The sequence below is a fragment of the Moschus berezovskii genome, chromosome 20 (assembly GCF_049115385.1).
Source record: "Moschus berezovskii isolate FMDL1 chromosome 20, NW_MosBer_1.0, whole genome shotgun sequence".
In the NCBI taxonomy this organism is placed as follows: Eukaryota; Metazoa; Chordata; class Mammalia; order Artiodactyla; family Moschidae; genus Moschus; species Moschus berezovskii.
The window spans coordinates 58,797,084-58,813,156 of NC_142479.1; the positions used below are offsets into that span (position 1 = coordinate 58,797,084).

At 47.9% G+C, this 16,073-nt stretch overlaps 1 protein-coding gene across 1 annotated transcript in view; it reads right to left on the reverse strand.

The window, feature by feature from the left end:
- MARCHF10 (membrane associated ring-CH-type finger 10) overlaps positions 1 to 16,073 on the reverse strand; it is a 94,672-nt gene that overhangs the window by 6,719 nt on the left and 71,880 nt on the right. Inside the window, exons 6-8 of the mRNA XM_055398787.2 lie at positions 13,893 to 14,059; positions 11,184 to 11,293; positions 2,947 to 3,060 (exon numbers count right to left, since the gene is read on the reverse strand). Of these exons, the coding sequence (XP_055254762.2) occupies positions 2,947 to 3,060; positions 11,184 to 11,293; positions 13,893 to 14,059 (391 nt within the window). The remainder of the gene's footprint in view (positions 1 to 2,946; positions 3,061 to 11,183; positions 11,294 to 13,892; positions 14,060 to 16,073) is intronic.

Consider the following 16,073-nt stretch of genomic DNA (forward strand, 5'->3'; position numbering starts at 1 on the left):
ACAGCATGTCTGATAGCCACTTTCCCAGGTCCCCATCTCAGCACCTGATATGGGCATAAATGCAGGTGTGAATGAGTGATTGCCACCATTGACAGGCCTTCATCACTGTGTCTCATTGAGACACAACCAGGAGCCTGTTGAGAATGGCTTTTCAGGTTCTGGTCAGTAAAGAAGAGGGAAGGAGGCATCCTTTCCCATCACAGTGCCTCGCACTTGCTAAACGTCACCCTTACGATCTTCTGCAAGAAAATACTGAGACTCAAATCCAGAAGGGAGTCAATTGGACAAAAGCCACTTGTTATGGCAACCCACTCCAGTATTCTTGCCTGGAGAATCTCATGGACAGAGGAGCCTGGAAGGCCACAGTCCACGGGGTCACAAAGAGTCAGACATGACTGAGCAACTGAGCATATTCACACACCTGGTTTCCTATTTCCATTCGGGTACCTCTTAACTGGTTCTTATGACTGGTTACTGCTTGGTGGTTTATATGGGTGAGAACTACTGGGCTGGCCAAAAAGTTTGTTTGGGTCTTTCTGCAAGATGGTACAAAAACTTCAAAGAACTTTTTGGCCCACCCAATATTTCGGGGGAATCTCAAATTACAAGTAAGCGTGTGATGAGAGAAGGGTTGCCCTGTCCTTCCTGCTTCCTGCCCTGCTGGCTCCTGGCTTGCTCCCCACATCACCTGCTCCTTCTCTGGGATAGTTTTACCAGAACGTTCTCTAGAGTCAATGCTTTAAGGGTGTGGGTTTTTCATCCAGTGGGTTGTACTGTCTATTGTCTTCATGTCTGCGGGTTACAGTCCCAGAGGCTAATGTCTCTTGCCTTTGTTTGTTGATGGTGTGGCCATCTGTAACCTATATCGAACCCTGGGTGCTTTGAAGTTCAATGTGCAATAAAAAGTTCATTAAAAAAGATGTGGAATCGTGAAAATAAGGTTACAGAAATGTTAACAAAGGATCATTTCCTGCTTCCTGTTATACTTAAAAAAATGTATTTCTCTAAGGAATTTATGTCACCATTAAAACTACGGAACAGTGAAAGGAAGGACAGGCCTGGGTCAGAGAGAGGGTGAGATGCCTGGGGAGATATCTTGGCGAAGACCCAGCCTGTTGTCTTAATTGAGAGCTTAGGGTCTAAGGGAAGAATGGAAGCCAGAAAGATACGGAGACAGAGCTCAAATTCTTATGACTAATGGTTTGAACCCAACATTTCTAGTGGCGTGTGTGTGTGCTCAGTCGTGTCTGACTCTGCAATCCCATGGACTGTAGCCCACCAAGCTCCTCTGTCCATGAGATTTCCCAGGCAAGAATACTAGAGTGGATTGCCATTTCCTCCTCCTAGGGGATCTTTCTGAACCAGGGATCAAACCCATGTCTCCTGCATTGGCAGGTGGATTCTCTGCCACTGAGCCAGCAGGGAAGCCCATTTCTAGCGGGGATGGCTCCAAATGGATTGCCACGGCCTCCAGTGGCACAGGGACTGGGGCTGTGTAGGGAGCACTGTCGGGTTTCAACTCCAGACAGTGACTGGTGCTGGCAGGTGCCTCTTGTCCACTTGAGGTAGAAAAGTAGAGACAGCGAGACATGGAGAGCCAAGATGGTGAAGAGAAGGAGTGCGTGGGACACGTAGCAGAGCATCACTACAGCTGCCTCATGGCTCCACTGGTGGCTTGTCCACTGCTACACTGGCTTGCTTTCCAGTGGTGACCTTTTTCTTTTTTGCACAGTATGTGGGATCTTAGTTCCTCGACCAGGGGTCCAACCTGTATCCCCTGCATTGAAAGCACGGAGTCTTAATCACTGGACCACCAGGGATGTCCCTTCTGAACCTGTGAACTCTGTGAACCTGTGAATTCAGTCCCTTCTGAATCTGTGGCGACCTTCTGTAGTGAGAAGGTCAAATTTTGAGCCTCAGGGGGTGTCCTGGGAGTCCCAAACACTAAAAGCATATCAATGCCTGGCATGGCCTTCAGGTAAGGAAGGTGCCCCTGTCCTGCCAGTGCGCTTCCCTGGCCTGGGCACTGGGGGGCATTTAAACAGGAGGGCAGTCCCTTGGGGCTCAGGGTTCCAACTTGATAACGGCCAAGGGTATTTGTACATTTCAGAGGTTGCCCTGTTCTCCCGCATTTTGATCTGAGCAGTGGATCGAGGCTTCTTCCCTGACACCACGCAGTCACCTAGAGGGCCCTGGTTCTTTTACTAAAGGAAGGGCAGCCCACAGATGATCATTTCTGATAAATACGCTGTCACTTCTCTAATGACAGATGGGACCCCATCAGCACCTTTGTTTCTTGGCATATACACACACACAGATGCTGGGATAACATACCCTGGGAGCCAAAGCAAAATAAACAGCTCCCTTGGCTGGGGGCAGGGAAGGTTCCTGTTTCTCATGGACCCTCCTTGCTTGGGCAGTGGACATCCACGTGTGATGCACGCCCAGCCCCCGCAGCCTTGCTGGCCTCTATTTTGGGGGCCAAATATCCCTAGAGACCCACTTGCTTATATAACCGTTAATGACCATTTAATTACCACTGATATTTAATAGGAAACAATTACGTGACTTGGTGGCTCAGATGGTAAAGAATCTGCCTGCAATGCAAGGGACCCAAGTTCGATCCCTGGGTCAGGAAGATCCCCTGGAAGAGGGAATGGTTATTCATGCTGGTATTTTCGCCTGGGGAATCCCATTGACAGAGAAGCCTGGTGGGCTACAGTCCCTGGGGTTGCAAACAGTCAGACATGACTAAGCAACTAACACTCACACTTGACTGTCACTTTTCAGCCAGAGGGCCACTGTGCCTACACCTGGCAGCCATTAGTCTCGGTGCCAACGATGACAGTGTCATATCTCACCAGCTGAACACAGACACACATCTACTAAAGCACACTGCGAGGTCAGCGACACTGCTGCTGGCTGTCCAGGCAGGGCCCCACTCACCCTCTCTCTTGTGACCCGATTGTAGTTGAGTCTCATGAGTTCTGCAAACCTCTGTTCATAGAGATGAAGCAGCAGCACCAGGTACAGGCCTGAATTCATCAGCTCATTTTGTACCTACAGGTGGACAAGGAAGCCTTTAAGTTCATCTATAAAATATTCATGGTCTCAATCACAGGGTGGAGGATACTAGGCCCAGAAGGGACAAGAAATAGGAACGGGAGCCCAAGCCCCAAGGCAAGGCCTGCTCTGGAGGGGGACTGGAGAACAGAGCAGAAGGGGATCCGGGGTGGAGGCAGGATAGCCATCCTGGAATCCTTGACTGCCTAGTGGAGGATGCCTGAAGAAGCTCCTGGCCTGGTCCTGGGCTGTGGAACACTCACTGAGTAGTTACCTGCCATGGCCTTGAGCTGAATATTGGGAGAACACAGGGCCAAAGGCCTCAGCTCCCTGCTGGGACCCCATTCTGTGATGTGGGAGAGAGTTTGCCTCATTCATAGACGACTCCAGTATCAGTGGGATGTGTCAAGAGCCACAGAGGAGTGGTGATTGGGAAGAAAGAGGCTGGTGGCATATGACCTGGGAGACAGTGTCTCTGGTGGTCCTAAAAGGATGGGAGGGACTTTGGTAGGTGGCTCTGAGGGGCATTCAGGGCCTTTCAGATAGAGGCACTGAATGGCAGCACACACATGAGGGGGTGGAGTGTTTGCTGGGCAAAATTCTCCACTCACTAGTATAGCTGGAGTATATGGGGAAGGTGTTGGTTTTGAATTTTTAAAAAAATCTTGGCATTGGCTGGGGAGATGGTAAGGTGGGACCATATTAGGCAGAATGGAGGCAATTGGACGTCATGTTATGTGTACACGTGTAGCTGCTGGCCGCTGAGAAGAGGAGTCACCAGGATGAGACTGTGTGACTCAGGAAGGCAGAAGGTCTGTTGGAGAATCTGGGACACAGGTGCCATGGCGGGAACATTTGATGTTCCTAGATCCCTCATTTGCTCAGGGAAAGGGCCTCAGGCCTTAGTTCTCTAAGTTTCTCCCTTCACAACTAGGCTTAGTGATGGTCACACCTAGGGGCTACCTGACTCCCTACCCTCCCCGGCTGCCCTATTGTCATCTAAGCCCCAGAGAGCATGTGCCCGGTGTGGCCTCAGATGGTGCTTGAACCTCAAGGCCTCTATGCATGCTCTTTCTCACGGGGTCTGTTGGCTTGTTTTTGTGCATCTGTTTCTTTTGAAAATCTTTATTTAGCTGTGCAGGGTCTCAATTGCAGCACTCGGAATCTTTGATCTTTAGTTAGGGCATGCGGGATCTTTAGCTGCAGCATGCAAACTCTTAGTTGCAGGAAGTGGGATCTAGTTCCCTAGCAGGGATCGGAGCCGGACCCCCTGCACTGGGAGCATGGGGTCTCAGCCTCTGCACCACCAGGGAAGTCCCTTTGTGTCTCTGCTGTGAAATCTCCTCTGCCACTTTCCACCTTTCCAAGGCTGTGTCCATGACTTCCTTTACAGCCGTCATAAGTTGCCTCCTTACAGAAGTCTCACTGATGAAACTAATTTGTTCCAGGCATTCCTCCCTGAGTCCTAAGCCTTCGTCTTTGCTGTGTATGCCCTGTCGTGCACTGGCTAATGGCTTTGCTGTTTCTCGGTGGGTGGGTGGTGGTGTATTTTTCTCACTGGTGGTGACAACACTGGGAGGTTCCTCTAAGTGACGCCTCTGTCCTCGGCTCCTTTGGCGGTCTGTCTTGCAGAGCCTCGCGCTGTGGACCTGCCTCGACCTTCAATAAATTCTCAGATTTGTGATGACTCCTTCCCGTCTGCTGCTTTATTCCCCCATCTGTCCTCGGGTCAGATCTCCAGGGTGGGAGGATCGGGCATGGGCCAGACGATGCTCAGGAAACCCCAGGGGACTAGAAGCCCCGGCAGAGGGCACGGCCCTTGACATCACCCTTGGGAAAGGTCGAAACCGTGACTGCTTTCCCAGGAGAACTGAAGCTCGGCCTTGACACAGTAGCATCTTAGCACCTCCTCCTTCCTTTCCCCCGGAGGCCCGAGGGGCTTCACAGGCCCGGCGTCCTGTTCCCATCCCGTGGAGGGCAGTTCAGGAAGCCGGCACAGAGCACACCCCTTCCAGGATGGACCGGCTGCCAGAAAAGGTGCTCAAGCTGAGCAAAGATCCTTGTGCTCTTCCCTTCTGCATCGGGGCCAGCTCTGAATCTTGATGACCACTGGCCTCAAGGTCACTGCTTGAGCCCCTCCACCACCCTACAGACCTGCCTTCAAAGACTCCAGCCAACAGTCCTTAGTGGTTAGCCTATTTTTAGCCTTTCTCTTCTGACCTTGGCCTAGAACAGGCAGAGAGGAGATGGCTCATTTCTCTTTTTTCTGTGTTAAAGGCCTCCTTCTACCTTCCCCAGGAGTTGGTGCTTCCTTTGCCATCTGTCTCAGGAGCCACCACCTCTGGGAAGCCTTCCCGGATTACCTACCACACAGACCAAGCCTTGTCCCTCTTTGACTTTTCCAGATGGGGGGCCTCCCATGAGCTGTCGATGGCTCTCTCCTGAGTGCTTGCTTCACCAGGAAGACTTTCTGCTCCCAGACACTCCGATGCATAATGGCAAATCAATCAGCTAGAAAATGGCTTGGAACTATCAGGTTTGTCAAAGCGTGCAGGGAAATCATTTACTTTTTATGACTCCATAAGACCCGGAGGCATGCAGATGGGAAAATATCCACTAATGTTTTCTGCAGATCATTTGAAAAGTCACTTCCAGCAGATTGTGTCTATTCTCTGGTCTGTGGGAGGGAACCTGTCACTCGGTGCCATAAATCTCACTGGCCCAGCTCCTTTATGTGTGCCCTTTGCAGAGCCTGTGATGCTGGACAAAAGGGGCCGGGTGAGCCAATCGGTGCAGACATTTCATAGTCAGCTTGGAGTCATCCTTTTTACCCTAAGCCACAAGTGGGAGGCGTTTGTTATCAGAGAGTTCCATCCGTCGTGTTTGGTCGCTAAGGGCAGGATGAGCTAATTTTTGGAGCATTATTTATTGGAGTTGCTCCCGACCTGACCCTCCTTGGCCTATGTGCATCACACTTTGCTGCCCACGGGCAACAGCAGAGATGGGGGTGGGGAGGCACATGAAGCAGTGGGCAGGAGCTCAGGGGGGCACTCCGCCCACCTACCAGATGTTTTTCTTCCTTTTCTCCGGCCCTTTTATTTTGTTCAAATCCATTTCGGTAGAGAGATTTGTTATGGATGGAAATTCTCAATGTAATCTGCTCAAAGAAAGAAAGTCTGGCTAAGAGTTCTAGCAAGTCTTCAAATATGTTCCAAGGATGCTCCCAGGTGTGAGGGGGGTTAGGTGGCTACGTGTGTCCAGGGACATCTGTCAATGGCCGAGAGGGAGCACGGTCAGGCCTGTGCTTCCAAGCAATGACAGCCAGAGGCCCGCTGAGCCCCTCCTGTGTGGCAGGGGCTAGGATGGCAGGGGCACTTCTTCACACAGGGAGCCTGGGACCCCAGAATGGGCAGCCTGGGACCACCATGCCCTGTGATGTTGGGCAAAGACTTTTAACTGTGCATGGACAAGGGGACTCCATTTATCAACGGGGAGAATTGTAGCCTCTGCTCTGCCTTGTTTCCTCAATGCGTTATGACAAAATGAGCTAATATGAGTGGACATGGTATTTCGCAAAACAGAAAACATCCTCCAAGAGACAAGAACTAAAGCTAGGATTCGGGGCAAGGACCACATGTGCCTTGCCTGCTCCTTTGCTCTTAGTGCCCGGCCCATGCCTGGAATATGATTGCTCAATAAATACATGCATGAATCAAAGAATGAGGGGGAAAGTGTATAATTTTGGGTTCAGTTCAGTTCAGTTGCTCAGTCATGTCTGACTCTTTGCGACCCCATGAATCACAGCACGCCAGGCCTCCCTGTCCATCACCAACTCCCGGAGTTCACTCAAACTCATGTCCATCAAGTCAGTGATGCCATCCAGCCATCTCATTCTCTGTCGTCCCCATCTCCTCCTGCCCACAATCCCTCCCAGCATCAGAGTCTTTTCCAGTGAGTCAACTCATCGCATGAGGTGGCCAAAGCATTGGAGTTTCAGCTTTAGCATCAGTCCTTCCGATGAACACCCAGGATTGATCTCTTTTAGTGATGACTTTTGATTCTAGTGGTCCCAACTTTAATACATGTCAGAATTATTGAAAGGCTTTTTAAATGCAGTTCCTAGACACCCCCTTTTCCCAAATGCTGATTCAATAGGTCTGGGTGGGGCCCAAGAACGTACATTTCTAACAAATTCCCAGATGATGCTGTGGGCCCTGGTTTGGCAACCACCCATCTTTGAGAGCCCCTGCTCTCAGTTAAGGATCAACAGTTGGTAGCCACTAAACAGATGCTAAAGCTGAAACTCCAATACTTTGGCCACCTCATGCGACGAGTTGACTCACTGGAAAAGAGTCTGATGCTGGGAGGGATCGCGGGCAGGAGGAGATGGGGACGACAAAGAATGAGATGGCTGGATGGCATCACCGACTTGATGGACATGAGTTTGAGTGAACTCCAGGAGTTGGTGATGGACAGGGAGGCCTGGCGTGCTGTGATTCATGGGGTCGCAAAGAGTCGGACACAACTGAGTGACTGAACTGAACTGACACAGAATCTGGCCTGTGGATGTGCTCTGGTTGAAAGGAAGGAGGGTAGGAAAGAAGGATGTGACCACCTGCTGCTGGAGGGAGTATTCACTGCCTTGCACAGTTGCCACTGCGGTCAATGGATGGCACTTGGGAGATTCTGAGCAGCTGTTAACCTGCCTGGTCTCTATGGCATTTGAGTGTACAATCTCTGACCTCAGCTTTTCTTAAACTTCTTTTCTCCTGGTCCATTATGGAAGCTAGACTGTTCCTTGGAGCTCTACCTGTTGCCATCCAGGAGCTCTTCCTTCCGCTCAGAAACCCAATCAACCAACCCATCAATCAATCGTGAGTCCCACCTCCAGGTTCAAGAGCGTGCGCACGCTCACATACACATATGACGATGCGGAGTTGCTTCACGCAACACTGCAGGGAGGTGGGCAGTGGGTGTGGAATGACTGCTGGGCTTAATTTTCAGGCATCTTTGAGTGAGGGTGGAAGGAAGTTGATGCCAGCCCCGGTAGGCCGATAAATGGACTGCCTGATGCCCACAGCCCAAGGTGCTTAGTTCAGGTCCTGGTCGCCCCTCCCCACCCCCAGCTGCTTTAGCTTCATGGGGCCACTCCCCAGACAACCTAGAGGAGTTCCTAATCTAACCACCTGGAGCCTGGTAACAAGCCCTGACCCTATGGGGGACCACCCAATGTCCAAAAAACGGAGGGAAAATCAGATTTCAGTGCCCTGTTAGAGGTCACGGTTAGCACTCCTGCTGGCCTTACTCAGGTGCATTGAACTAAACCAGGGAAACACACACTAATCCAAGCCCCTCAAAGAATATTGACAGTGCTGGCTGGGCACCTACTGGGCAAGTCCCCAGTCTGTGGTCAGATGCTAAGTGAGGTATCTTAGAGGGCTTTGTCCTCAAAAGCCTGTGTGTGGAGGGCTGACTCTTTTTCCTCCCTGGTCTTTTCTTGGCTGTGCTGGGTCTTAGTTGGGGCACACGGGGCCTCTGATCTTCACTGAAGCATGTGAGATCTAGTTTCCTGACCAGGGATCAAAGCTGGGATCCCCTGCATTGAGAGCGCCGAGTCTTAGCTACTGGACCACCAGGGAGGTCCCTCCCCACTGTCTTTGTGCTAAATGACAGTTACTCCCATCTTCATCCATGGAGAATTTCTGAACTTGTGGAAGTCACGCTTCCCGAGTGCCTCCAGTTTAACTTGGACTGTTAGCAAACAGACACTATTAAATTCACCACCAGCCACTGGAACAGTCGGAACCGCCATAAAAGTGTGAGCCCTCAGCTGCTTTCCATCCGCAGATAAATATTGCACGTTGGTTCTTGGGACCTTTGTTCTCCCACCAGGGTGGGTCTGTCAATCTAGTTTCTCCCTGTGATTATAATGAAGGGCATTTTCGAAAGGCTTTGATGGCCTGTCAAGTTCTCCTCAAAACTAATTTAAACTCTTTCCTGCTTCCACGTTGTGCAATTAGTGTGCTGGATATTTTCCTTCTTCCCCTCAGCTCCGTTTTTCACCCTGCTCTGCAGCTGAGAGGCTGATCTCTATGGATTGTGTTTACTTGGCCACCTTGTCCTCTGGCTCCCCATTGTGTTCAGCCAATGGGAGGCCCTGGGAGGAGGAGACCAGAGAGCAGAAGAAGAGAGGCTGGGGTGGTTATCCCCCGGTTCCCTCTCTGCGGGGCGGTGGGATGGCCATGGCAGCTTTCCCCTACTCGCAGGCTGGTGGTGACTCTCTCCTGGAGCCATAACCCAGGATTTAAAAAGGTAACTATAGGACTGCCCAAACTCAGGGGAACCATTTTGACCCTGTTGTGCTTTTTGCACAAAAAAGGTCTGGATATAGGCTAGGGCTTCCCTGGTGGCTCAGCAGTAAAGAATCTACCTGCAGTCCAGGAGACACAGGAGATGCGGGTTATCAGGTTCAATTCCCGGGTCGGGAAGATCTGGAGGAGGGCACGGCAACCCGCTCCAGTATTCCTGCCTGGAGAATCCTATGGACAGAGGAGCCTGGTCCATGGGCTCCATTGGCCAGTGGGCTATGGTCCATAGGGTCTGAGAGAATCAGACACAACTGAAGCGACTTGGCACGCACACATTGACAGGCCAATGATCTGAAAGCCAAAGTGACTCCTCTGAAGAGTGACATTTCAGTTGCTAACAATGATTTTATGGCTTTTACATTATGTCCTTTATAGTTGTGGTTATTAACCATTTTTTTTCCTAATTGCATGATGAGGGAGGTCAGTCTTGAATTATAATAGTAATGATGGGCTATTTTCATTTCATAGATAAATATCTATTGACAGCTTATTGTTTGCCAGGCATCATCCAGATCAGCACTACCCAATAGAAATACAATGTCAGTCACCAATGCAAACAACACCGTAACCCTAACCTGAAAATTTCTAGGAGCCACAATAAAGAAGTATAGAAAGAAACTGGTGAAATTATTAATAATTTTAATAATGTATTTTATTTGTTCTGATATGTTTTAAGTATCATTTAGACTGTAATATGGGATTCCCTGGTGGCTCAGTTGGTAAAGAATCTGCCTGCAATGTGGGAGACTTGCGTTCGATCCCTGGGTCAGGAAGATCCCCTGGGGAAGAGAAGGGCAACCCATTCAAGCATTCTTGCCTGGAGAATCCCATGGACAGAGGAACCTGGCAGGGTACAGTCTATGGTGTTGCAAAGAGTCAGACACAAATGAGCAACTAACTATTATTTTAAACTATAATATAAAGTTATTTATGTGATATTTTACTCTTAGTTTTGGACTGAGCCTTTGAAATTTTGTGTATAATACAGCACACCTGGACTGGAAGTAACCACTTGTTTGTGAGCTAGCCATGCCTTGTGGCTTCCATGTTGGGCAGCATAGCTCTAAACAGAAGTGTTTGCCTGAGACTTGGGCAACAAACTATTATTCTGGGCATAAATCACCTTTCCCACCTAAAGTTAACTCTTTCACAGTATTAGAATTGCAATCCAATGCCCCAGGAGAGTTAATTCACGAGGTGTTTTGTTTTTTTTTTAAACACACAATAGGGAAATTCCCCAGTTGTCCAGTGCTTAGAACTAATTGCTTTCACTGCTGAGGACACAGGTTCAATCCCTGGTTGGGTACAGCCAAATTAAAAAAAAAAAAAAAGCACAGAGTAAACAGGTGCTTACATGTTTTTAAACTCTGAGCAAAGTTGTTCCTCATTACCCCCCAAGATTATTTGACATATAAATTGGGGATTATTTCTCCAAGACCCTGATTTTTTTTTCTCTTGTGGCTATTCAACTTCAGTTGTTTCAGCAAATTTGGGTGTGGAGCTTGCCAGACTTTTCCTATTTCTGTGTGTCTAGTCAGCTACTGCAGCTGACAGTAGTGGGACCTCAGCAGTGGGATTAAGTCTTCTAATCCTCCAGTGGTCCAATTTGGGAACAGACTTTCTCAGAGAAGCGAGCTGAACTGGGAGCCTTGCACAGGACTTCCACTACTATTCCTGGTATCAGAGAAAGAGTTCCTTCCTGCCTTATACCTCTACACATATGGACCCAGCATGGGTAGGAGGTTCTCTTACCCGGGACTGCTGGTGCTTCTGGTAGAACTCAGTCACATTGAAATCATCCAGGTTGACCAGTAGGCTTTGCTTACACATCTCACAAGTCTTTACAGCGCCAAGATCTGCTCCTTAAAATGAAAGAATTTTGTTACATGTAACCCTTTTGGTGTTGACATTTTGAGAGTGAATTTGTATGTGTTACGAATTCTGAGTTTCGGTGGCCTTCTTTTAAAGTGGGTCATCTTCTGTAGAAAATGACCTTGAACCTGAGAGCTGAAATTTCCTTTGTCATTGTTTTCATTATTATGCAAGCTTCCCATGAGTGAAATCCCTGTGACTTTTAAATAACAGGTCTTGCTCTCTGTTTAAATATAAACACATTGGTTCATAAAATTGGAATTACTACATGGAGGCAGAGAGTCTGTAACACAAGTGTTTGCCAGAAGAGTGAACATTGGGTCTATGTTATTGATGTTTTTCTCATAGATCTAACTCAAGTCCAAGCAAATAAATTAGGACCAAATTGATGGCAGAAGCTATCCTCGATCTATGGCTTAAAAATCTGCCTTTACTTCTGTCCATGTGACTCCCCGATTGAGAAAAGTGAGGGACCTCAGGCCCATGTGTGGGCTGTGGTATAGCAATATCTGGGTCAAACACTTGAGCCTGAGTTCAGCCTCATCTGGGAAAAGAAACAGGAGAAGCCTTCCTTTGTTCCTGGTATGTTGTTGTTGATTTTTTGTTTTGTTTTTTAATATATTTACTTATTTGACTGTGTCAGGTCTTAGTTGTGGCATGTGGGACCTTTAGTTGTGACATGAGAATTCTTAGCTGTGGCACACGGGATCTAGTTCCCTGACCAGGGATTGAACCTGGGCCCCCTTGCATTGGGAGTACGGAGTCTTAGCCACTGGACCAGCAGGGAAGTCCTCCTGTTTAGTTTTGTTTTTTAATATGAATTCTAGATCAGCACATTCCCCTCCCCCACATTTATCCTATTCCTCAGTGCAAAGTGGAAGATGCAGATCTATGGTGGTTTTGTCTAAGCAAACATGATGCCATCTGTCCTTTCCCCTGGTGTAGGTGCTGCATTTTGATTCATGATGTACCAGTGTTTGTCTTATGCTTTAGAAAACAGAGGACTGGGAATTCCCTGGTGGTCCAGTGGTTAGGACTCTATGCTTCCAATGCAGAGGGCCCAGGTTTGATCCCTGGTTGGAAAACTAAGGTCCCACAAGCCACCAGGCACGGCCAAAAAAAAAAAAAGAATACAGAAGACTAATCAGTTACTTGAATTTATTTGGTAAAGATAGGGTTTGTACAACCCAGTTCTACTTTTCCCCAGTGGGGATACAAAGAGGTAGTAAATAATAGAGCCTTTCAAAAAACAAGGATGAACACTGATCCCTCATCTGCATTTTGTTGATTTTTTTTTTTTTTTAGCAGCATTTTGTAATACTTAAGGCTATGGATCATCCCATGTGTCCTCCAGGCTAATCCTGCCTAGCACACCAGGCCAGAATTGGCATTTACAAGCATTTAGCAGCACTTTCATCACACATCGCATGAGTAATTTTTTCTGTTCTAGATGTTTAATTGGCCCAAATTTCTAGCAAGATAAAGCATCACACGACAGGGTCATTAGCTGCTGAGATCCACTTGTTCTTTACTCTCTGAAGGGCTAGGTTCTCTGCTCACTGTGCAAAGATGCATTTAAGCAACTCGGGCTACGGTTGCTACTATTCTCCTGCAGATGTGGAGAAAGGGCCTTGGGGAGAGAAGAGTTAACCGGTTCATCCCAAGTGTTCATTCCCTGATTAAATAGTGTGCTGTGCTTGGTGAGGGGGCCTGGCCACAACCCATGGGGACAGGGTCAAGTTCTGGGTCTCCTGGGTCATCTAGCACAATGATGACCAAGGAGGAGAGCGTGGAGGAGAGAAACAGCCTCTGGCTCTGGGGTAAAAAGTTTGCAGAGATGGGGACTCTGAAAGACATAGCAGGCCTTTTCAAAGTAATCTCTTCTTTGTATTGGCATCCATTTGTTGTTGTTGTTCAAGTTGCTCTTGTTCATAAATATTTTAAAGAAACCTCCTGTTCTCTGCCAAGAAAACTACAACCGACCTACTGACGTGGCTATATTTAGGTTATAACCTCCCCAGGGTGTTGAGAACGGGGACTTCACACCCAGTTACTAGCTCTGTTAAAGACAGAGCTGCCGAAACGAGCACAATGGGAATCTCTTTATCTAATGTGGGGCTGGAAAAATTAGATTGGTACGCTTTTCCTTCCCCTGTTCCAGAAAGGCAGCTTGGCTCAGTTTCTGGGTGTCAAACCACTCCACACCTCCCACCCTCTCTCACAAGTGAAAGGAAGTAGGTCTTGCTGGGGGTCTACCAGCTGTCCTGACTGCTGGGTACTTGCTGAGATCCAACCATGGGTCTGTTTGTAGTTCCCTCCTTCCTCAAGCAGGAGTAGAATTTAATAGCACATTGCAGGATTCATCCCTGAGCCTTGAAAAAAAAAAACAAAAACAAAACCCAACTCATTTCCCTCCCATTATTTGAAAGCAGCGTTTAGTCCCGATCCTGTCTGTCATGGGCCTGCCAGCAAGAGCCCTGGGCCGGTGCCCGCCTTTTCCCTGTTGTAGGGGCTCGCGGGTCCCACACGGCGGTGCCTCGTGTTAATTACATATCACGGCACGTGCGTCCTTCCACCTTCCCCACCTACCTGATGTTATTTTTACTTTCAGCCATTTTTTCAGGCACTCCTGATGAACAAACTGCAGGCTTCCCACACAGCCACACGGCTCCAGGAGAGGGTTGGTGGGGGAACCCCTGGCTATCTGACAGATGCGACACAAGTCTCCCTCCTCCTCGGAATCCTCCTCCAGGAGACTAAAAGGAATACAAGCACTCGTCACCAGGAGTCTGCACGTCGGCAGTTTCCACAAATACTAGTTCCCAGAGTGTCCTTGGGGCCGGGGAAGAGGGGGTGGGGGAGGCAGAGGGAGCCTGGAGGGAGGAAGGTTGAGGGAGCACAATCTCCACCTCTGCACCTTCCTGGGGCTCACCCACTGCTCCTTTCAACCCTGCCACATGGTTACTGATAATAAGTGCATGGATTCTTGTCAGGCTTCTTTGCAGTTACTGATGGGTGCGAGCTCACCAGGAGAACCCAGCGCTCCTATCACACAGCTCGAGATTGGGAAAGGACTCCAGAGGGAAACTAAGCCAGAGGCTAGGAGCCCCTTTCCACATGTAGGCCACTGTGGGGTTTACCTGGTGTGGTGTGTTAGTGAGTGTTGGGGGAGCTGTGGTCAGCAGGCCTGGGTTTGAGGCTTTCTTGAGTTTGATGACATGCTGCTTAAGCTTCCCAGGTCTCTGTTTCCTCAAGTGTAAAGCCAAGAGGATAAATCTGACAACTGCTACCTACTTATTATGGTGGTAGGGCAGCCTGGGTGCAGGTGATGGTGATAAAGTGCATCTGGAGCCTGTCGAGCATTGGCAGGTGCAGACCACTCAGTAGATGCTGGTTGGGATGAATGATGAACCAGTGAACTTGGACCTGAGCTCCCCAGTACCCTTGCCAGTGAATTATGCCGACATTCCAGAATATAATCTGCTGGTATGTGATGAAGATGGAATTAATGAAAGTGTGTAAGCAAACATATTTGTATCTCATAAACAGTAAGTCAGGAATAGCTGGTAGATATTTCTGTAGGGAGGCTTTTAAGAAGTCTAAGGCTATTTTTTTGTTCTTTAGAATCTTCATGGTCCTGGGGACTGTCCAGTCAAGGAAAGGAAAATTGGCTGGAGACTAAAATCAACAGAGAGGAAGAAATAGCCATTGCTCTGGATATAGGAGAGTATGCTCAGTTTCTTAAGAGAATTTTCTCCCCAAGAAAGGAAAGTTCAATGAAAAGGAACAGAATTACACTTTGTCGTGACAGTCACCAACAAAAGAAGAAATATGTCATGTTTATCAAAAAAAGACTCCCCCAGATAATCTATAGAGTCAATGCAATTCCAATGAAAATCCCAACAAGCTGATGCTTAAATGTTTGTATAGTGAAAGATTCTTATGGAACAAAATGTAGAGGGAGGCTTTGCTCTGATAAATTTATAAAGCTGCAGCCATTGAGATGATGTTCTTTAGGGAAAAACAAAAAGGCCAATAGGACAGAACAGAGAGCCCTGAGACAAACTTACACACTTATGTTATATGACAGATGGGGCTCTGCAGGAGGAAGAACCTGGGTATTCACAATGCATACTTCACACCACACATTAAATGTCACACTTAAGTCCAAAATTCATTTCACATTAAGTCCTAAGTATGCAAAGCAAAACTGTAGAGATTGGAAAAGAGTAGGAAGAATGTCGCAGTGACCCCAGGTTACAAAGGATTTCTTAATTAAGACAGCAAGATACAAATCACAGTCCATACAGAAAATGGATACAATTGACTACATTAAAATTAAGAATTTATTTTAGTTAAGAAAACATCAAGAAAGAGGAGATACCAACTATCAATACAAATTGAGAAAAGATATGTCCAAAATACAACTGTCAAAGGATCAGATTAGTTGCCAGAATATATAAAGGGTTCTTTCCATATATATATATATGTGAAGGATTCTTAACATAAAAGAAAAATATTCTAAAAGAAAAATGGGCAAAAGACATAGGTAAGCATTTTATAAAAGAAGAAAGACAAATGGCTGTTTAACATTTAAAAGAGTCAAGAAGGACTTCCCTGGTGGTCCAGTAGTTGACTCATCTTGCAGGAGGCACAGGTTCAATCCCTGGTTGGGAAGATCCCCTGGAGGAAGAAATGGCAAGCCACTCTAGTATTACTGTCTGGAGAATCCAATGGACAGAGGAGCCTGGCAGGCTTCATTCCCTGGAG